At 39.6% G+C, this 22,963-nt stretch overlaps 1 protein-coding gene across 5 annotated transcripts in view; it reads left to right on the top strand.

Annotated features, from left to right (window-relative positions):
- kto (kohtalo) overlaps positions 1-22,963 on the top strand; it is a 276,697-nt gene that overhangs the window by 176,079 nt on the left and 77,655 nt on the right. For all 5 annotated transcript variants that reach the window (XM_068346482.1, XM_068346481.1, XM_068346480.1 and 2 more), the window contains exons 29-31: positions 3,685-3,869; positions 17,798-17,886; positions 21,203-21,510. In XM_068346482.1, coding sequence (XP_068202583.1) covers positions 3,685-3,869; positions 17,798-17,886; positions 21,203-21,510 — 582 coding nt within the window. The remainder of the gene's footprint in view (positions 1-3,684; positions 3,870-17,797; positions 17,887-21,202; positions 21,511-22,963) is intronic.

Here is a 22,963-nt window from a genome sequence, read left to right as displayed (position 1 = left end):
CCGCTACGCTCAGTAAGGAAGACGTACTTAATAAAGGCAGAGTTATGGTTCAAGTCGTCTTCCTTACCAGGTACTTATTTATTTTATGTTATTTTTGAATAACTAATAAAATGAAATACGGGATACTTAGCTTCTTTGTTAACATGTATGCTGGTCTCCACCCACCACCCTGGGTGTGAATCAGCTACATGATCATCGGGTAAGATTAATATTGAAAAATGTTATTTTCATTAGTAAAATAAATTTTTGAATATACTTACCCGATGATCATGAATTTAAGGACCCGCCCTTCCTCCCCATAGAGAACCAGTGGACCGAGGAGAAAATTGAGTTCTTGTTGACAAGAAGTACTTGAGTACCTGCTCACAGATGGCGCTGTTGTGTACACCCCCACCTGTATAGCGATCGCTGGCGTATCCCGACCGTAGATTTCTGTCGGGCAACGGAGTTGACAGCTACATGATCATCGGGTAAGTATATTCAAAAATTTATTTTACTAATGAAAATAACATTTTCCTGGTTTCCTTTCCTCACTGGGCTATTTTCCCTGTTGGGGCCCCTGGGCTTATAGCATCATGCTTTCCAACTAGGATTGTAGCTTAGCAAGTAATAATAATAATGTTAATAATAGTGCTATAGCCTGTTTACCATGGTCTCCCACTGTCTTGGGTTATAGTTCTCTATCTTAATTCTCTTTGTCTTGTTTTTGGAAGTTGTTAAAGTTTATATATGAAAGATCTAATTTAATGTTGTTACTGTTCTTGAATTATTTCATTTTGATTGTTCATTACTTATATTGTAGTTTATTTCCTTGTTTCCTTTCATCATTGGGCTATTTTTTCTTATTGGAGCCCTTGGGCTAATATGATTCTGCTTTTCCATCTAGGGTTGTAGCTTAGCTTGTTGTAATAACAATAATTAGGAAGATCATTCCACAGTCTGGTCATAGCTGGAATAAAACTTTGAGAATACCGTGTAGGATTGAGCCTTATGATGTAGAAAGCATGAATGTTGGAATAAATTGCATACCTAGTATTTTGTACTGGATGGTACTATTTGGGAAGATATGAGTGCAAAGGATGGTCAGAGTTATGAAATATCTTATGCAACATGCATAAAAAATTAACTGAATGACTGTGCCCGAGATTGATATCTAGATCAGGAATAAGAAATTTGACAAAGTCTTAAGTCCTTCAACAACAAAGTAAGGTGAGATTCACCATCTGGAGATCAGACAGGACAACAATACTTGAAATAAGGGAAAAGGAAAGAGTTGGAACACTTCTTCAGAATAGATTGATCACCGAAAATCTTAGAAAACTTTCCCAGTAAACCAATTTTTTTTTCTTTGTGCAATTTAAGAAGAAACAGACCTAATGTGTTAAAAAGTATATTTGCTATCAAGAATCACACTTAAAAAAGTCGTATAATAGAGTTAAATATTATCAATGCTAAAATCTGAATGTTGAGGAGACACTGTCCTTACAATCATACTTTTAGTTTTGTTAGGGTTCAATTTCATGCCCCATAATTTGCACCATGCACTAAGTTTAGCTAGATCTCTTTTAAGGGATTCAGCAATGCCAGAGCTACATTTAGGAGATGGATATAAAGAGAGAAGTATTATCTGCATAGTAATTTGACTGCCAAATCGAGTACCATGTAAAAGTGATGCTCAGAAGCTGCCTTTGTAAATGTTTAAACAACCTGGAAACCTATTAGATAATATCTGTTCATCCATCTGAAAAGAAATTTGAGGCTTAAGAAAATGAAGAGGAAGAGCCTAACTATGATGAGTTATCACCTTTTCTTCCTTTACAAAAACCTATTACTGAAAAATATCCAAATAATTTGTATAAGGTAAGTTTTGATGCTGCTAATTCTTTCAATTCTTCGTGGATGCCTCTTCCAAGATATTTATGCACCCCAATTCTTCCATTTCATTTTGGATACAGTATAATAGATGAAATCATCTCTAAGTGTAAAGAAGGTGTTAAAGCCCCTGGCCCACAAAGATGTTCGGACTTATATAAGAAATATCTGTTACATCTTGAACCCACCATTAATAATAATAGAAGAAAATTTTTGAATACTGGCTTTACAAGCTGGTGCATTAATGAAATGGGTATTAAAGTATAAAGTGTTGTTTGAATACTTTTCTTTGCAGTTTCTATTGTAGCAGTTATTCCTAGTCATATAGAAAGGATGCTTGTAGGCCACCAGTATTTTAATTTCATTTTTGGATTTTCTGACTTCTTTAAATAAAACATTTTTAGATGGGGTGTCCAAGGCAGTAGCAGCCTTTGTGTGTTTTGTGATTAAAAGAAGATAGCAAGCACAGTATGTGCCTCAATGATGGGGACAGTCTTTTGAGTCACAGAAAAATTAATTGATTGTTTCCATCTTTTAGGTCCAGTTTTGAATGTAAATAGTATTGATTACGTAATTGCTCAGTTGGGTACCAGGACTGAAAAAGAGACTTTGAGGTAATTTTCTGGGGATAGCCAGTTTCTGCTTCTAAGTCAACAGCTTCAATAGCCTGAAAATTTTGGCCAAGGAATTCCTTTTATATCAGTGGCTGAACACTAGCTGGACTCAAAGACCTTATCAGAGAATGCCATGATGGTACTTCCCTGCAAATCCCAGTAGAAAGAAGACTCTTACTTTTATCTTGTTTGGAAGAGCCTTTGTTCCAATCAGTGGGTGCTAGCTGTAGTCAAAGAGGGTTACCAGATCCATCTATACTCCAATCCATCCTTGTCCAAGGAACCAATCCTATTTCAAAGTTATCTAAGAAATACAACAAAGGCACATATTTTAAAACTAGAAATTGGTAAACTTCTAGATAAAAATGTAATAGAAGAGTTCTTGAGCTGTGCCCTGGTGTTTTACAACTGATTATTCCTATTCCCCGAAGCTTCAGGGGGTATGAGATCAGTTCTGGATATCTCGACCCTTAACTTCTCACAAAGTATTCATTGGAAACACCCTTAGCCTTTATAAAAGGGAAGATTGTATGTCTTCAATAGATCTCTCATGTGCATATTTTCACATTCCAATTAATTTTCATTCAATGAAATACCAATATTTCATTAAGTCTAAGGCTTACTAATTCAAGTTGCTATGTATCAGTCCCAGAGGCCCTCAAGTTTTCACCTGGATAGTGACCGACATTTCAGAATAGTTGAGGATTCTTTGGCAAAGAGTTCTTTTGTACCTGGACGATTGGCTGTTTTAAGTGATTTGTTAGAAAGGATTCAGGCTCACCCAGTTTGGTTGTTCAGGTTGCTGGAACTGTGAAGATTTTATATTTGGGAATGATAATAGCATATATTTAGAGAATGTATTTTAGAAAACTGACTTGAAGGTTTTTTTTTTAATAGAGGCAATGAAAATGCTGGTTCAATTATCAAAGAATAACTCCTTAACTAGACACAAGTATGGAGTAAGGTATAATGTTTTTAGAATAATTAGCCTTTTGGTATTAGTAAAGCAATTTTAACAGATATTAGAATTGTGATCTTAATGAGTGCAAAGGAAGCAACACATATGTTTACTGTATATAATATCCCAGCTGTTGAAGTTATATGATTTTTTGCCAATATGATTATTGTTGTGACACCAGCAGTAAGCATAAGCCGATAATTACTTTTTATTTTTTTTATTTACATATGTTTTTTACAGGATCTCGATGAGTGGACACTTCGCATTTCATGGCTAGATCTGCACCTTATGTATGAACAACAGCGTACTCAAACTCAGGAACTTAATGCTTGGCTCGATAATGTTGCCCAGGCAGCCATTGAAGTTTTCCACCTCAGCCATGATGCAAACACATCATCCCATTCACTTTCACTGTCATCACAAAGGTATTATGTAACTTTTAGTAACTACTCTTTTTATTATTACCCATAATAATTATTTGATAAAATCCACCAATAAAAAATTCCCTTGTCTGCCACAAAGAATATATACTGACACCTCTTAAATGTACAAAATTAATACAACTGGACTGACCTAGTGTGGTTAACTCTCTACCTTCTTTTATCCTGCAACTCTATGAAGTGAACATCTCGGACTCTGTTTGCATTACTTGACTTGCGTCAATTACATGTTGCTAAATTACTCATCATTGTATTCTTTTCTCTCTATGGGTGTGATCTTAGGGAAAAGTTTTTTGTATCTGTCTGAGGAAGCCTAATGCTGGAGTTAGCCTACAAGATTGCTTTGTTTTTGTTTCACAGAAATTTCACCATTTATTACAATCCATTACTTCTCATTGTCATTAGTGCTGCAAAATTAATTTTTGGGTAGTCAAGAAGAGTTCATCAACTGGTTTCAGATTTGATAAAATCTTGAAATCTATCCATCCTTTTTGGAATGTCTAGCTTATTAAACATTAGCCATTCTTGAAACTCAGCCTAGATTTCATAATCAATTTGCATTGTTAATATAGTTTGGCTTTATTACAAGTTCAGCTTGTGTGCTTACAATTTCAGCTTGTGTGCTATAATTGTTTCATAAGTCTCCTTTATTGTGACTCAACTTCTAGAGACTTTTATATTCAATATCCAGTTTCACTAAGTGCATTTTATACAGTAGTAGGGTAGTTAATCCTTGCAACCCAGGTAAAGCTGCCTCATTGTTTCTATGCCATGGGCAATACTGATAGTAGGCTATTTATAGTGTAAGAACATATATGTAAGTCTTTGTCAGGGAAATCTTGTAATTCAAAACAAGTTTGTTATCTGTTCCTTTACTGAATGCATTTTGTGATTTATCATTCAGATAAGGATATTACTCACATTTTTAAGGTCTTTCAGTGATATGTTTGTGCTACTCATCAAACAACCCCACCAAAAATGATAGCCAGATTTACGACTATCCTCCACACACCTGTGGTCATGGCCAGGCAGCTTGACCTTGTGCCAGTAGTGTTAATACTGTCAGGTGTGGTTACAGCTAACTAGTTTGAGCTTTTTTAACCTTACCATCAGCCAGTCATTGCGAGCTAGCTCGAGTTCATGCCAACCTTATATCTGTTATCAGGTGATGTCACTGCCATCCAGCTCAGGCTCGTGTTCCTGGTATGCTACTTTCTCTTACATGGCACTACCTCTTCCTCACAAGCTATGCTGTGGTACACTCTCCTAGTGGATGTAGAAATTCTTGAGAGAAGAGAGAGATATAATACAAGAACATTTCTGGGCAACTTTCTAGACCCAGTTTCCAACTGCTTTCCCTCCATGTGCTTTCACAATTGATAGAATTCTCAGTACCCCACCACACATGTCTAGTCTTTGCTTAAGGATTTGAATTGGCTTTGAAATTATATTTTAACCTCACATGTCGATCACAATTTGTTAACATTGGTGGGAAACAAACCTAACCCAAACTTAATTTTTAAATATTTAACTTAGCCGGTGAATATATATAGCTGCAACTCTGTTGCTCGACAGACAAAAAAACAGTAAAACTCGCCAGCGATCGCTATACAGGTTGCGGGTGTGCCCACCAGCGCCAACTGTCGGCCAGATACCATACTCGATGTCAACAAAGACTCAATTTCTTCTCTGTCGACGTGTCGACGGGACGTGCTTTGCTCGCTGTTGAAACCTGGAGTTTTTACCATCATATTTGGTGAAGTACTTTAATTTGGTTATGAGCTTTCGCTGTACAGGGTTTTTCTTCAAATAAATCCTTGAACTCTTTTTTTGTATCGGATTCATTGTTGATGACTTAGATCGTTTTTTGGAATTTTCCCTTGACCAATTCAAAATGGCTGACCTTTCACAAGTTCCCAAGTTTAGACAATGCAATGCTAGGGACTGTCATAGGCGTCTTCCAAAGGCTTCTCTCGACCCTCACACTGTTTGTTCCAATTGTCGGGGTAAAACCTGTCAATTGGAAGATCGGTGTGAGGAATGCGTGGGCCTTTCGGAATTCGATTTTATCGAATTTGAGAAGTATACACGCAGACTAGAGAGAGATAGGGTAAGGAGAAGTTCTTCTAGGTCGGTAGATTTTTCCTCTCCTCATGCCCCTCAACCTAATCCTTCCCCTGTAGTGGTTGTTCCTAACCCCCCTCCTAGCACTCAGGAACCATCGATGGCTGACATGATGCGTGCTATCCATGCCTTGGGGGAGAGAGTTGAGTCCCTTGCAAGTGACCACAATCAACTCATGGCGGATGTTAAGGAACTAAAGTGCCAAAGTGCCGCGGGAAGTGATAAAGTGCCTAGTGTTTCTCAAAGTGTTGTGAACAGTGTTGCGCTTGAGGGTTCGTCTGTTCGTGCCTGTCGTCCTCCTAGTCCGGGACCTCTTGCAAGCTCCCAAGCCCAGGGGAGAAGCAATGTCGTACGACGCATGGGTTCGAGAGGCCTTGATCAGCGAACAGACGTTCCCTCTTTGGTATCAGGCGTATCTCCCCAAGATCGCCCCTACCAACGTAAGACGAGAGAGCCCGTTTTTACCTCGTCGTCCGAAGGTGTTTCTCGTAAGAAACTTTGGACCAAGGTCTCACGACCTTTAAAGCGTAAGTCGGTCCCTTCAGGACAAGTCCAACGTCCCGGTTGTAGCCACTGGGTCAGTTCGGACTCGTTGCCGTCATCTGATGACTGCTCGCCGCCTAAGAGAGGCAAAGCGGTACCGCCTCAGTCGCTCACCCCGTCTGTTGCCGCACCTGCTGCCGTAGACCCTAAATGGGTATTGCTACAGGACATGCAGTCCAAGCTTGCGTCCTTGATGGAGGACTTTAATGCGGAGAAGGTTGCTGCTGAACCTTCTGGCCGACAACCATCCAAGCGGTCTGTTGTGCGTCCTGTTGACGCTGAGGTAACTTTCTCGCGTCTACCAGTTGAGGTTGTACCCCCACCGATGCGACCCAGTGTGGTTTGCCAGCCGCACGTTGACGTTAGGCGACGCACGGAGGTGGTTGTTGACTTTCAGGACGTTCAACAACCATCAGAGGTGACTTGTTTTGACGCGGTGCGTCAACCTCCGCAACCCGGTATGGTGTTGACTGCACAACCCAGACAGTCTAAACAGTCTCGGGTGGACGCTGTGCGTCCTCGCGCACCCATGGTTGTTGACAGTTCACAGACTGTGCAGCAGTTCCATGACGTTGCGTCCGGATCCGTCACGCATGCACCAGTGCGACCGGACTCAGCGAGCCAAACGTTGCCCACTCCGTTGCCGTTTCCTCATCAGTTTTCGGATGAGGAACTATCAGATGAGGACGTTGCTGAACCGCAAGAGGATCAACCTTCAGAACTGGACGAACCTAAGGCAACTCAACCATCATTGGACTTTAGAAAAGTCATGGCTGTATTTAAGGAGTTGTTCCCTGACCACTTTGTTTCTGTGGCTCCTCGTTCGCCGCCGTCAGAGTTTGTGTTAGGCGTGCCTGCTACCACACCTGCCTTTACTAGACTCGTTCTCTCTCGTTCATCCAAGAGAGCTTTGCGGCTGTTGGGAGATTGGCTAGAGACTAAGAAGAGTTTAGGAAAGACAGCATTTGCCTTTCCTCCATCTAAACTCTCGTCTAGATCGAGCGTCTGGTATGCCACGGGAGAAGTTCTCGGCTTGGGAGTTCCTGCCTCTGCCCTGGGCGACTTCTCAAGTCTTGTAGACTCTCCCCGCCGCCTTGCCATGAGACGCTCGAAGATTTGTTGGTCACCATCGGACCTGGACCACCTTCTTAAAGGGATTTTTAGGGCTTTCGAAGTCTTTAACTTCCTAGACTGGTGCCTAGGAGCCCTGAGCAGGAAGATCTCTTCTGCAGATAAGGACGTTTCTTTGCTCATTATGTCCTGCATGGACAAGGCCGTCCGTGATGGGTCCAACGAGCTAGCCGCCTCTTTCACGTCCGGAGTCCTAAAGAAGCGAGAGTCTCTATGTTCTTTCCTGTCTGCTGGAGTGACGCCATGCCAAAGATCCGAGCTTCTCTTTGCTCCCCTTTCCAAGTGCCTGTTTCCTGAAGTCTTGGTAAAGGAAATTGCCTTATCTTTAGTTCAGAAGGACACCCACGATCTAGTTGCGTCCTCGGCTCGCAAAGCTCCCCCTTTGCCTACATTGTCTGCTAGACCGAGGTTAGACACTCCAGCGTCTCGCTTTATTCCGCCCTTTCGTGGCAGAGCCTCCAGCAGAGGAGGTGCTCGTGCCGAAGGGAAGCGAGGGAAGAGGAAAGGATCCAAGTCCTCTAAGGGCAGAGTCTGACTGCCCGCAACTTCAGACAGCAGTAGGAGCCAGACTCAAGAACTTCTGGCAAGCCTGGGAGAAGAGAGGCGCAGATCAACAATCTGTGAAGTTGCTCAGAGAGGGGTACAAGATCCCTTTTGTACGCAAACCCCCTCTAGCGACGTCCCCCATCGATCTCTCTCCCAGGTACAGAGAGGAAGAAAAGAGACAAGCCCTGAAACTGGAAGTGTCTCTTTTGCTAGAGAAGGGAGCGGTGGTCAAAGCCTCGGACCTTCAATCACCGGGGTTTTACAACCGTCTCTTCCTAGTATCAAAGAAGACAGGAGGGTGGAGACCGGTGCTAGACGTCAGTGCTCTGAATGTCTTTGTCACAAAGACGAAGTTTTCCATGGAGACCACAAAGTCAGTCTTAGCAGCGGTCAGAAAGGAAGACTGGATGGTCTCGCTAGACCTAAGGGACGCCTACTTCCACATCCCCATTCACTCAGACTCCCAACCTTTTCTGAGATTCGTCTTCGAAGATGTGGTTTACCAGTTTCGGGCCCTGTGCTTTGGCCTAAGCACAGCTCCTCTCGTATTTACGAGGCTGATGAGGAATGTGGCCAAATTCCTCCACTTATCGGACATCCGAGCCTCCCTTTATTTGGACGACTGGCTTCTCAGAGCCTCTTCCAGTCGTCGCTGTCTGAAGGATCTCAAGTGGACTCTAGATCTGACCAAGGAATTGGGACTCCTAGTCAATTTGGAAAAGTCGCAGCTAGTTCCATCCCAAACTATTCTGTATTTAGGGATGGAGATTCACAGTCAAGCTTTTCGGGCTTTTCCGTCGGCCCCCAGAATAGATCAAGCCCTGTTTTCCATCCAGAAGATGCTGAAGAAAGAACGCTGCTCAGTCAGGTTGTGGATGAGTCTGGTAGGGACGCTGTCATCCCTGGAGCAATTTGTATCACTAGGAAGACTACACCTCCGTCCTCTGCAATTCCATCTGGCTTTCCACTGGAAAAAGGACAAGACGCTAGAGGCGGTCTCGATCCCGATTTCCGGAAAGATGAAGTCTTGTCTGACTTGGTGGAAGGACAATATCAACCTAAGAGAGGGTCTTCCCCTGGCTATTCAATTACCCAACCACGTTCTCTTCTCGGACGCATCGGACTTGGGCTGGGGCGCGACGCTGGACGGTCGGGAATGCTCAGGTCTGTGGAACTCGAGTCAGAGGAGCATGCATATCAACTGCAAGGAGCTGTTGGCAGTTCATCTGGCCTTGAAAAGCTTCGAGTATCTCCTTCAAGGCAAAGTGGTGGAAGTAAACTCGGACAACACCACGGCCTTGGCGTACATCTCCAAACAAGGAGGTACCCACTCACTGACGTTGTACGAGATCGCAAGGGACCTGCTCATCTGGTCAAAAGATCGAGACATCTCCCTAGTAACGAGGTTCATCCAGGGCGACTTGAACGTCATAGCAGATTGTCTCAGTCGGAAAGGGCAAGTAATTCCAACCGAATGGACCCTCCACAAGGATGTGTGCAAGAGACTTTGGGCTACGTGGGGTCAACCAACCATAGATCTCTTTGCAACCTCGCTGACCAAGAGGCTTCCAATCTATTGCTCTCCAGTCCCGGACCCAGCAGCAATACATATAGATGCCTTCCTCCTAGATTGGTTACATCTGGATCTCTACGCATTCCCACCGTTCAAGATTGTCAACAAGGTACTGCAGAAGTTCGCCTCTCACGAAGGGACAAGGTTGACGTTAGTTGCTCCCCTCTGGCCCGCGAGAGAATGGTTCACCGAGGTACTTCGATGGTTAGTAGACGTTCCCAGAAGTCTGCCTCTAAGAGTAGACCTTCTACGTCAGCCGCACGTAAAGAAGGTACACCAAAGCCTCCACGCTCTTCGTCTGACTGCCTTCAGACTATCGAAAGACTCTCGAGAGCTAGAGGCTTTTCGGAGGCGGCAGCCAGTGCGATTGCTAGAGCAAGGAGAGCGTCTACCATTAGAGTCTACCAATCGAAGTGGGAAGTCTTCCGAGACTGGTGCAAGTCAGTTTCTGTATCCTCGACCAGTACCTCTGTAGCCCAAATAGCTGATTTTCTCTTATACCTGAGAAAAGGACGATCCCTTTCAGCTCCCACTATCAAGGGCTACAGAAGCATGTTGGCATCGGTCTTCCGGCATAGAGGCTTAGATCTTTCCAACAATAAAGATCTACAAGACCTCCTTAAGTCTTTTGAGACCACTAAGGAGCGTCGTTTGGCTACTCCTGGGTGGAATTTAGACGTGGTACTAAGATTCCTCATGTCAGACAGGTTTGAGCCTTTACAGTCAGCCTCCCTGAAAGATCTCACTCTTAAGACTCTTTTCCTGGTATGCTTAGCCTCGGCTAAAAGAGTCAGTGAGATTCATGCCTTCTGCAAGAACATCGGATTTTCGTCGGAAAAAGCTACTTGTTCACTGCAACTTTGTTTTCTAGCCAAAAATGTGCTGCCTTCTCGGCCTTGGCCTAAATCTTTCGATATTCCCAGCTTATCGGAGATCGTAGGCAATGAACTAGAAAGAGTCTTATGCCCTGTTAGAGCTCTTAAGTTCTATTTAAAGCGTACTAAACCTTTACGAGGCCAATCTGAAGCTTTATGGTGTTCAGTTAAGAAACCATCCTTGCCTATGTCAAAGAATGCTTTGTCATACTTTATCAGATTGTTAATACGAGACGCTCATTCACATCTGAGTGAGGAAGACCGAGCTTTGCTTAAGGTGAAGACGCACGAAGTTAGAGCTGTAGCAACTTCCGTGGCCTTTAAGCAAAATAGATCTCTGCAAAGTATAATGGACGCAACCTATTGGAGAAGCAAGTCAGTGTTCGCGTCATTTTACTTGAAGGATGTCCAGTCTCTTTACGAGAACAGCTACACACTGGGACCATTCGTAGCAGCGAGTGCAGTAGTGGGTGAGGGCTCAACCACTACAATTCCCTAATTCCATATCCTTTTAATCTGTCTCTTGAAATGTTTTTAATGTTGTTTTTATGGGTTGTCCGGAAGGCTAAGAAGCCTTTCGCATCCTGGTTGATTTGGCGGGTGGTCAAAGTCATTTCTTGAGAGCGCCCAGATTAGGGGTTTGATGAGGTCCTGTTGTATGGGTTGCAGCCCTTGATACTTCAGCTCCTAGGGGTCTGTCAGCATTCTAAGAGGATCGCGAGGCTCCGTAAGGAAGACGTACAGTGATACCTCGGTACTCGACCATAATCCGTTCGAGATCCGTGTTCGACCTCCGATTTGTTCGAGTACCGAATTTTTTTTCCCCATAAGAAATAATGGTATATATTCTATTCCGTTCCCAAGCACTCGAACAGGCCCAAAATATTAATAAAACGTGTACCTAAACAACAATAATTATCTAAATGTGTATGAAATTGGTCAGAAAATCCTATAAAACAATTTTAAACCATTTACTGTACTAAAATAAAACAATTTTAAACCATTTTCTGTACTGTAGTGAACATACCTTTGAGCAGCGGTTCGATGGCATACAGGGATGGATGTGGAGAGGATGGAAGGGGGAGGTTACTGCTTGGAAGGAGAGTCCCCTTCCATGATGTGGCGGGGTAGTTCTCCTTCAGGAGTTGTTTCTCTCTCCAATGAAAGGGTGGGCAGATCTATTTCAGGGGTTTCTTCTCTTCTTTGTCTCTTCTTTGGAGGAGAAACAGGCTTTGATGTAGCAGCTTTCTTTTCTTTTGTGAAAAACTGGTCTATTGTTAATTGTTTCTTCCTCCTCTGCAGTATTCTTCGAAAATGATACATGACACTATCATTAAACATATGCACTGCCCGGTTTGCTACTGCAATTTCTGGGTGGTATTTTTCAGCAAAAGCCTGCACATCTGCCCACTTGGAACAAATTTCATTGATGAGAGAACTTGGAACATCCTCCCTTACCTCATCCTCTTCTGAAGATTCCTGCTCCACAATCAGATCCTGCTGCTGTTGTTGTTGCAGGTGCAACAATTCCTCCACAGTCAACTCGGTAGAATGGCTTTCTACAAGCTCATCAATATCATCCTTGTCGACCTCAAGCCCCAAACTCCTGCCCATGACAACAATTTCCTCAACGACATCAGTGTCATCAGAAATTACAGGGGTAGCAGTGCTTGGACCCGCCTCTGGTTGGAAACCTTCAAACTCCCTCTCTGTGACACATGATGGCCACAGCTTACGCCAGGCAGAGTTCAATGTCCTATAGGTCACACCTCGCCAAGCTTGGTCAATCATGTTAACAGAGTTGAGGATGCTGAAGTGTTCCTTCCAGAATTCCTTTAGGGTCAACTTCGTGTCACTGGTCACTTCAAAACACTTTCTGAAAAGGGCCTTGGTATAGAGTTTTTTGAAGTTTGAAATGACCTGTTGGTCCATGGGCTGGAGTATGGGAGTAGTATTGGGGGGCAAGAATTTGATTTTGATAAAGCTGTATTCTTCTTTCAAGTCATCCTCGAGACCTGGAGGATGTGCAGGAGCATTGTCCATAACCAGAAGACATTTCATTGGCAAGCTCTTTTCAATGAGGTAAGCCTTAACCTGGGGGGCAAACACTTCGTTTATCCACTCAGTAAAGAATTGTCTTGTGACCCAAGATTTAGTGTTCGAGCGCCACATAACTGGTAGTGCACTTTTACAAATATTATTTCGTTTGAACACCCGGGGGTTGTCCGAGTGGTACACTAACAAGGGTTTGATCTTGCAATCGCCACTTGCATTTGCACACAGCAACAATGTTAGCCTATCTTTCATTGGCTTGTGACCTGGCATCTTCGTCTCGTCCTTGGTAATGTACGTATTGGCTGGCATTTTCTTCCAAAATAACCCAGTCTCATCACAATTAAAGACTTGTTGTGCGATCAAATTTTGTTCATTTATGTACCGATCGAATTCCCCCACGTATTTATCGGCTGCAATTTGATCCGAACTAGCTGCCTCCCCATGCCTAGTAACACGATGAATACCTGTTCTATTACGAAACTTTTCAAACCAACCCCTGCTCGCTTTAAATGTAAATGAATCACTTTCACTGGTACTCGGACTTTTCTTCACTAATTCTTCATAGATATGCAACGCTTTTTCACAAATGAACGCTTCACTAACACTTTCCCCGGCCAACTGTTTTTCTTTAATAAATATTAAAAGCAACTTTTCCATCTCCTCAATCACTTGTGGCCTTTGCTTAGTTACCGCCGTAACTCCCGTTGCAACATTCGCCTTCTTAATCATTTCTTTATGCTTTAAAAACGTAGAAATGGTCGACTTCGCCATTCCGTATTCTACCGCTAAATCGGACACTCGTACACCATTCTCATATTTCGCTATAATTTCCTTCTTCAACTCGATCGTTGTTCGCACTGTTTTCCTCTTCTCCTTCCCCTTAACACTCATTACTTTCTTGGGACTCATTATGAAAGCTAAAAAAGCAATTAAAAGCACTGAAAATCACTAAATCACAACGAATGCTGATCGCGCGTTGTCTGAGTGACGCTCTCGAGAGAACTGATGCTTCCCGAACAAGCGAGAGTGGCCGAGATGGCGCGATCATCACAAAGCCCATGCGGTCGTCACGTGTTCGGCTGGTCGAGTACCGAATTTTTGGTCGAGCACCTCAGCAAAAATTTCTCGAAAATTTTGGTCGAACTCCGAATTGTTCGAGTATAGAGTCGTTCGACTACCGAGGTATCACTGTACTTATAAGGCAGAGTAATCGTCTAAGTCGACTTCCTTACCAGGTACCTATTTATTTTGTTTTTGTTATATTGATAACTTCCAAAATGAAATAAAAACTCTTAGCTCATACGATGTAAACATATTTAACTGGTCTCTACCCACCACCCTGGGTGTGAATCAGCTATATATATTCACCGGCTAAGTTAAATATTTAAAAATAATATTTTAATTATAAAATAAATTTTTGAATATACTTACCCGGTGAATATATAAATTAAATGACCCTCCCTTCCTCCCCAATAGAGACGCAGTGGGATGAGAAGAAATTGAGTCTTTGTTTACATCGAGTATGGTATCTGGCCGACAGTTGGCGCTGGTGGGCACACCCGCAACCTGTATAGCGATCGCTGGCGAGTTTTACTGTTTTTTTGTCTGTCGAGCAACAGAGTTGCAGCTATATATATTCACCGGGTAAGTATATTCAAAATTTTTTTTATAATTAAAATATTTTTTTGGATTTATATGCTGTTTGATTTTCAAGGACTTTCCTGTCAAAGGTTAGAACAGAGAAACCAATACAACAAAAAATACCAAAAAAAAAGGCCTTTTCTCAATGTAGAAAGCAGGAACTCGTGTATAAGGGAGACCCATGGGCTTGATTGTTCGCAATTATCCCAAAGTGCCAAGTGTAGGTTGTTTCCTACTGTTCAGTGACAGGCATATGCTTTGAGTGGTTAGGAAGAGAGCCTTGCTCTTCCTTTAGCTCATTGAGTGCATATGCTACCTCTACTCTGTTTATTCTCCTAGCTCACCCCTTGGCAAATATGTGCAAGAAGCAAAGAGCCCTTAAAGCTACGTCAGAGGGCTTTTCAGATTCTGGTGGCATACAGGGTTTCCCAAGTTTTCATTGCACACCATGGGATGTTGGAGAGACTACTCTGTTTGTGCATACCGTTGTCAATGAGTTTGACTCGAAGAAGGCTTGGTTTTCCTTGGGTCTTTCAGGTAGGCCCTCTATGACTTGTTAGGGAGCAGGTAGCTAAGGTTACCTCTTTTGTAAGGCCTAAGTGCCAGTGTCTCCCTTGGTGATATTAGTGTGAAGGGCGTGGTCAGTGTATGTGTGTCCTCCCTCCTATCTTAGGGCAACCCTAGGGCCAAAAGACGCGTTGCCCCGTTCCTGGGTGTTCCCTGTGCGTATCCCCTGACCCAGTCACCCCTGTGTTTTTTAAGGTTTTATTGTTTATATAGGAAAGATATAATATAATGTTGTTACTGTTTTTGGAGTATTTTACTTCAATTGTTAATTACCGTATTTCCCGTGTCATAAGACGCACCTTTTTTCACAAAAAATGCACCCCAAAATCAGCCTGCGTCTTAACACTAAGAAAAAGTTGTATAGGGGAGTTTGACACACCTCAAACACCAAACTATTGACATACAAACACTCAAACTCACGAGAGATAGAATATAAACCTACAATTATCATTCATATAATATAAATTCTTTCATTTTTATATTGCACTTCATTTAACGAAGTACAGTAGCAAATTATTTGTTTATTTTGGTAATCAGCTGATGACTCGCTAACCCCCTTCCACAAGTAAACATGCCAACTAGTGATCTCGTAGCAGACGATAGTATGACATATTAGTTGTTTATTCAGTATATATCTATTTTCTCATATTTTGTTGATATTTTGTAATAAAGCAATAGATTGATAATGCCTTTGTTGCCTGAGTTCCGAAATAATAAAAGCAGACAGTTCCTGAATACGTCCTTGGAAAAAAACTTCTGTTAGTTGAGTGCATTATTACCAAGTTAGCAGAAAATTAACTAGACCCAAAATCTCATAAACTGTAGCGAAAGTATTCGACCTAAAAGAATATATAGATTTCTTTAATCAATAACTACATTTTATGTGAAAATTTATAGGGTGTAAGGAATTTTGGAACTATTACTAGAATTTTACATCTTTACCAAAATTTTATAAAGAACCTTTGGCAACACTGCTTTCATCATGTAAACAACACTCAAAACACCAAGCACTATGAGTAAACATGTAGTTTTGGTGGAAACTACGACTCGTTTAGTTGTTTCTTATAAGAATATGTAATAGAATTGGGATAATAGGCATATAGCTAATAAATATTAACTTGAACATTTCATAGTATACCCAAAATAAGAAAAGTTACTGTGCCAAACAATAATCATGCTAGAGTCGCTGACCATGTATTTCTGCTAAGAAGTTTTTAAAATCCTCATTTCTTTTTTCTAAAACTGCCTCGCTAGTTTAAGGGTGCGTCTTACCACTTGTAGCGTCTTATCACACGGAAAATACGGTACTTCTCTTGTAGTTTATTGATTCTCTTGTTTTATTTCCTCACTGGGCTATTTTTCCCTGTTGGAGCCCATGGTCTTATAGCATCTTGCTTTTCCAACTAGGGTTGTAGCTTAGTGAGTAATGATAATGATAATAATATGTAATATTAAAAATATAGCAAAAAAAGGCTAATGCAAATTTGTGGGTTATTCACTTTGACATTATCATCTGTCCAGTTCATAGAAAACACAAGACACCAAACTGTGTCATTTAAAGGTTTTGTGAACAAAATTAAACCCACACCCTTCCCTAACCCAAGTGAGGTTAAAAGTTTCTTCACCTAAATTTTGTATAATCTAAATATAAACTTTAGTCAGAATTTAGCCTACTAAGATGTAATGCCCCCAAGGTGACTACCAAAATGCTGCCTAATTAGAATATACAAGGTTTTGTTAGCCAAAAATTACAAGGGCACAACACTTAACAAATATAATAATTGATATGAAAGCAAGATCCATAAATGACACCAGGGACAACACATTCCTTTGGAGTACTCTACTGCTCACTGGGTATTAATTTGATAGGAATCCAGAAAAATTAACTTCACATTCCTCGATTGCCTCCTGTAGGAATTCAGGTTTGTCCCGATGTCTGTCTGGGTGGAACATCATGGAGTAAAGATTATGTTAAAAATAGTGAATAACTAAATCAGAGCTTGGTTCCTGTTACTTAATTAAACAGTATTTGTAGAACTTAGCAATTTACTGAGCTCGGAAGAGCATTTGTGTGTGCGTTGATGAATGACTTACAATAATCAATAATAAGATGGAGGCTGGGCGAAAGTAATGCACAAGTATCATTGTTTCCAATATTAGTATTGGTTCTCGGTAATAATGTATCATCTGTTGACTGATGATTTTCAGTATTGGAGGTGCTGTGACACATTGAGCAGAACCTAAACCCATGGGTCTCCATTATAAACATCAAATCCATGCCTTGCACATTGAAACACTGGGCCTAGTGTAGGGGGAGACATTTATGTGGTGTTTTAATGTCTTATTTGATTTAACAAGAAAATAATTTGAGATGACGCAGCATTTCTGCAAAAATAGGATTTTTTTTCCCTCAAAACATCTTTTTTTTCACTCCCTTTGTTAGGGACAAATGCCCTGGACTTCTTATTTGCAAACAATATATAGCATTTATGACTGTATAGAGAAATTGATATATATTGTATAATTGGTATACAGTATACTTTATTTTGACTTGGATCGTTTCTGGTAGTCATTGCATAAAATTTCAAATTTGGAGAATAAAATCATGAATAGTATTCTTAAATTCAATTTTCTTATGTTATAATGAATTTTTCTTGCTCTAGACCTTAGCAGTTTTCATTAATAATTGTCAAATGTTTGCTTTTTAGATTGGATTTGTATTAGTATCACTATATTGTATGAACATTACACTGATTTGATATTTCCCATTGGTATATCTCACAATTTTAAAGCATAGGTATTTTATATGAATGTAATAAATTGGTTATAATATAATTTATTCTTATGTCATCTTTCAGGCCTCACAAACCTCAGTCAATATGTTTGGTTGCCCCACTGATATCTAAACTACCCAAGGCAGTTCAGGGACGTGTATTGAAAGTTGCTGGTAAGTATCCCATGCTAAACAGTAGTTTATGCTAATTAAAATGCTAGCATTCTTTGTTTCAGCTACCCTAGATTGAGGAAGTATTGAATGATAGAATTCTAGATATCAATGTTTGCTTTTGAATTACAGTAGTGTGTTTTAGCCATCTTTGCCAGCAGCTCCAAAAACTTGTTATAGTGCCACTTTTCCTTTGTTCCTCTGATCCACTTACTACACCCATGCATTCTTCTGTATTGTTTTGATCGAATTTTCTTGATGATAAATTGATTTGCAGGAAAAGTTGAGTTGAAAAGAGAAAAAATCTGAGGAGTCCATGTATCTTCCTTAGTAAAAAATAATTAAATGAAAATAAAGGATTGTTAAGAAAGCAAAAGTAAAAGAGGCAATAAGAACAAAACTTGATAAACATGAGAGTACACACACACACACACACACACACACACACACACACACACACACACACACACACACACACACACAGCAATGGCATCAATGACCTTAGATGTCAGGATGCCAGAAAACCTCAAATCAATCAATCAATCAATACTTACACAGCAATCCTTAAACTACACAAAATTTAGTAGTTTTTAAGAATTTACATGGGGAAAATGTCGGAATGAATTCTATCATTATTTTTTGCACCTCCTCACATGATTCACTAAATAGAACTATGTCATCTGAAACCTTTAGTTGTTAAGATACTCCCTATTAGTATCTTAACAACTAAAGGTTTCAGATGACATAGTTCTATTTAGTGAATCATGTGAGGAGGTGCAAAAAATAATGATAGAATTTTTGAATAGAAAAAGCAGAAATGTAGGACTGAAAATGAATATAAGTAAAACTAAGATAATGTTCAATGAAAATGCAAAGATAACAGGTAAGGGTTATGGATGAACCTCTTGGGTTTGTTAATGAATATAAGAAATTAGGACAGAGCGTAGGAAATAAGACCGAAATTAAAAGAAGGGTAAGAATTGGATGGAGAGATTTTGGTAAACAAAATAAGATCATGAAAAGTAAAGTGCTACTTTCTCTAAAAAGAAAAGTATTTAATCAGATGGTCCTACCAGTTTTAAATTATGCATCCAAAACTTTTTAGAGCCCTATTAAAGCCTTGGAATATAAGCTAATTAAAACTCAAATATCTATGGAAAGAATAATGATGCTAATAACACTAAGGGATAGAAAGAGAGCAACATGGATAGGAAAGTCAACTAAAGTAGAGGATATTCTAACATGTAAGAAAAAGAAATAGATATGAGTAGAACATATAATAAGAATGACAGACAATAGATGGACATTAAGAATAATAAGATGTGTCCCTAGAGATTGCAAAAGAAGCAGGGAAAGGAAGAGAAGACGATAGATTGACGAACTAAAAAAGTTTTTTGGTGAGGACTGTAATAGAAAAACCATAAACAGATGCAAGTGGAAGGACATGTCAGAGGCCTTTGTTCTGCCGTAGACTAGTAATGGCTGATGATGATGATGATACAGTATATTTATGTATATATACATTTGATTAACCAAGAGAGCAATCATGCTTTAGAAGTAGTTATTTGACAACTGATCATATCAATGTAATTAACCAGCTAATTGAAAAATCAACAGAGTATGTCAAATTGCTATTTATAGCCCTTAGAGATTATGAGAAAGCTTTTGAAATTGTCAAAACGTAAGTAGTAAGGAAAGTCCGTAAAAAACTAAAAATTAATGGATCTTTTGCCAGAATACTTGAAGATATCTATATAGGAAGTACAATAATCCTAATACTATATAAAGATAGTGAGAAAATTCCAATAAAAAAAGTAGTTAGACAGGGAGACGCCATCCCTCCTAAATTATTCATATTATGCCTTGAAGTTTTCAAGTACAGTATTTAGATTGGGAAAATGTATGAATTAACAACAATTGGGAATACCTTAACAACTTCAGATTTTCAGATGGCATAGATCTTTTTTGTGAACCTTGGAAGAAATTGTGAAAGATGATAGAAGATTTGAATCTGATTAAAAGTGGTGTTTCCAGCATCTTAGGGTCATAGCTTAGGAAGATGCACATATGTCAAATCATGGAGCTTTTAACGTGGTATGGACATTACTCGGTGAAGGTGTGAACATGAATAATGAATAGGTATGGACAACCTTACCATTTCCAAATTTTAAGCATACTGATGAGTGTATTGTCCTTATGCTTGGAAGCACTATTATTTCTGCTTAGCTAAATTTTTGTTTTTTTGCTAGAAATTTTAATTTGATCATGCAACATACTTCCCAGAGAAACGCAGAGAGAATGTAGAACAAGATCACCCAAAACCAGTTCCTATGTACCACAGTGCAAAGGCTTTGGCAAAAATAGAAACCTATAACTAGATTAACCATTATTTGAAGTTAAAACTTTCAAACTAATCAATCATTTATTTTAATACAACATATTACTTAAGAATTAAAAGAATATCATTAAGGTCTTTGTTAGAATAATGTGTAAGTTTAATATTGAAAGGTAACAATGTGGGAAACAGATCATATGACCGTATATTGGGACTAGATTGGCAATGGCCCATCTAGTAAGGTAAAAGGTTTATGCACTATTTGGGAACTTGAGATATCAGGGTTACATTTAACAAAGGTCCCTCCTCAGCCATCCCTCAAGTCTTTAACCAGAAGAGTGATGTGACAAGACTCTTGAAACAAGCATAGCCTGTCATGCGCAGTAGCTTCTCAGCAGCATAGCATGACGCACTCTACCGATTCCTTTTCTTTATGTTTGGCCGTAGAAAATAAAACCAGAAGTAACCCCATTAAATGTCATAGGTTTCGATAGCTAGGAAAAATACAAATGATATAGAATTTGCAGTGTTTTCCCTCTGCAGAAATCTAAAAGAATTCAGCAAGGAAGATAACTTTAAATGAAAGAAACTCTTATCTCAATCTGGAAATTGGATTGGCAAAAAAATTTAAGTATGGGAAACTGTTCGCATGCTACTTACCAATAATCAATAGATTCTTTCATTACTTTATTAGGAGCATGCATCTTTTGAAAGGAAAGAAAATAGGATTTTTTTTTTATCAATTTATGGGGTAAAATTTGATAAACAGACCTTAAGAAGAAGCTTTATGGATGTCAGAAGAGGTTCATAGAAATAATATTAATTTCAACTTACTGTATTTCTTCGATTCTAGTTATATTGATAAACTTTACATGTTTTATAATAATTGTGATTTCTGCAACTACAGGATCTTGTTCCTATTTATTTAGCCTTAAAATAATCATTTACTTTTGCATTTATACTAAGCCTTTAAACTCTTTTCAGGTCAAGTATTGGAGTCTGTAAACTTCGGAGCTTATTCAGGCAATTCTAAGCCAAGTGACAGTGAGGGAGCTTCAGCTGAAGGAGCTGTTTCAAGCCCTCCACCAAGTCATAGTCAACCTAGTAGTGTGAGCAGTAATGGAATGGAAAATCCATCACCTTCTTGGTCTTTAGGCCACTGGCCTCTTGCATCTCATCGCCCATTTCTTCAACTTGTGTTGATGTGCTTGGATGGGCAGGATGACCAGTTATCAGAACTTCTAGAATCCCTGAAAACTCAGTTAACTCAGTCTTTATTTTCACCCAAAGAGGTAGTGTATTCTTCATGTTTTTCACTGTTACTTTCAAATCGACCTTCTAAATCTTTTCATTTGTTGTTTATATCTAATTATAAAAAGGTATTGGAATATTTAGGTAACTGGAAGTCTTATTTTTGTAGAATTACACCAAGCTTATGCTATACATACAAAGTCTTTTTTGACTGTTAGATAACAATATTTTTTCATTTCAATGAAACTACCTGGGGTTTGTATACTATTCATGTAGAGAAGAAAAAATTCAACTAAAATAAGAGAAAATGGTAATTTTCATCATGACATGCAAAATCCCTTGTTCTTATGGGAAAGAGGCAGCAGTGAAACAAAAATCAAGTAAATACCATCCATAGTAACTCACCGGCTACAGGAATTTTTTTTTTTTTTTTGCTTCCTTTGCATTTAGATGGTATACAGCTCACTGTATTTTTAGGAATACGGGAGGTATGAATAATAGAGAAATATAGATTTTTCAATATTTAACTTAGCCGGTGATTATATAGCTGCAACTCTGTTGCCCGACAGACAACTCTACGGTAAAAACTCGCCAGCGATCGCTACACAGGTTGCGGGTGTGCTCAACAGCGCCATCTGTCGTCCAGATACCCAGTACTCAATGTAAACAAAGACTCAATTTTCTCTCTGTCGAGCTATCGACAAGACGTACTTACTCGCTGTTGCTAAACTGGAGTTTTTTCACAACTAATTGGTGAAGTACTTTATTCTAGTTTTGAGCTTTCGCTATGCAGGTGTTTTATCTTCATCGTAAATCTTGAACTCGTTTTGGATAGATTTAATTATGGTGACAAAGAGAGTATGGACTTTCTTTCACTTTTAAATGGCCGACCCTTCCCTTAGACGGAAGTGTGTTTAGGCTTTTAGTAATTATCTTATCACGTTATAGATTTTCCTCTATATATTTTATATCTCTCCGCCTTTATTAGGCCTCTTCGATTAACTTTCCATTTATTATAAACATATAAAAATAAATTTTAATGTTTTGTTTATATAGACCTTTTCTGAGAGTAGGCGGTCCTAACTTGGAAACCGAAGTTAATCAACGTTGAGCCCTTTATATCGTAATTAGCTTTTAAAGAGCTAAGGATTTAAAACATTTTGAATGTAATATTTTATGAAAGAATTTCTTTGATAGTCTTCGTACTGTTTTCAAAGATGAACTAACGTTTAGTTTATTTATGCTACGCAGTTGTTGACGTTCAGGACGTTCAACATGCGCTCTATCGTTACGATAGAGAGAGAGTGTATCACGGTTTCACTTTGCAGTAAGAGTAAATCGATTCTGACGTTTTGTTCATTCTTTCTTAGCTTAAATGTTTTAAATTCTATTTTAAAGGAACTTTTTATTTGAAAAACCTTTGTTTTTTCCTTTAGTCAAATAACATGTTTTTTTGACGAAATATAATTGGGCTCTTCTCTTAGGTGCGAAATC

This window comes from Palaemon carinicauda, chromosome 22 (genome assembly GCF_036898095.1).
Source record: "Palaemon carinicauda isolate YSFRI2023 chromosome 22, ASM3689809v2, whole genome shotgun sequence".
Taxonomy (NCBI): Eukaryota; Metazoa; Arthropoda; class Malacostraca; order Decapoda; family Palaemonidae; genus Palaemon; species Palaemon carinicauda.
The sequence above is the reverse complement of the archived record's forward strand: the minus strand, read 5'-3'. Positions and strand labels throughout refer to the sequence as shown.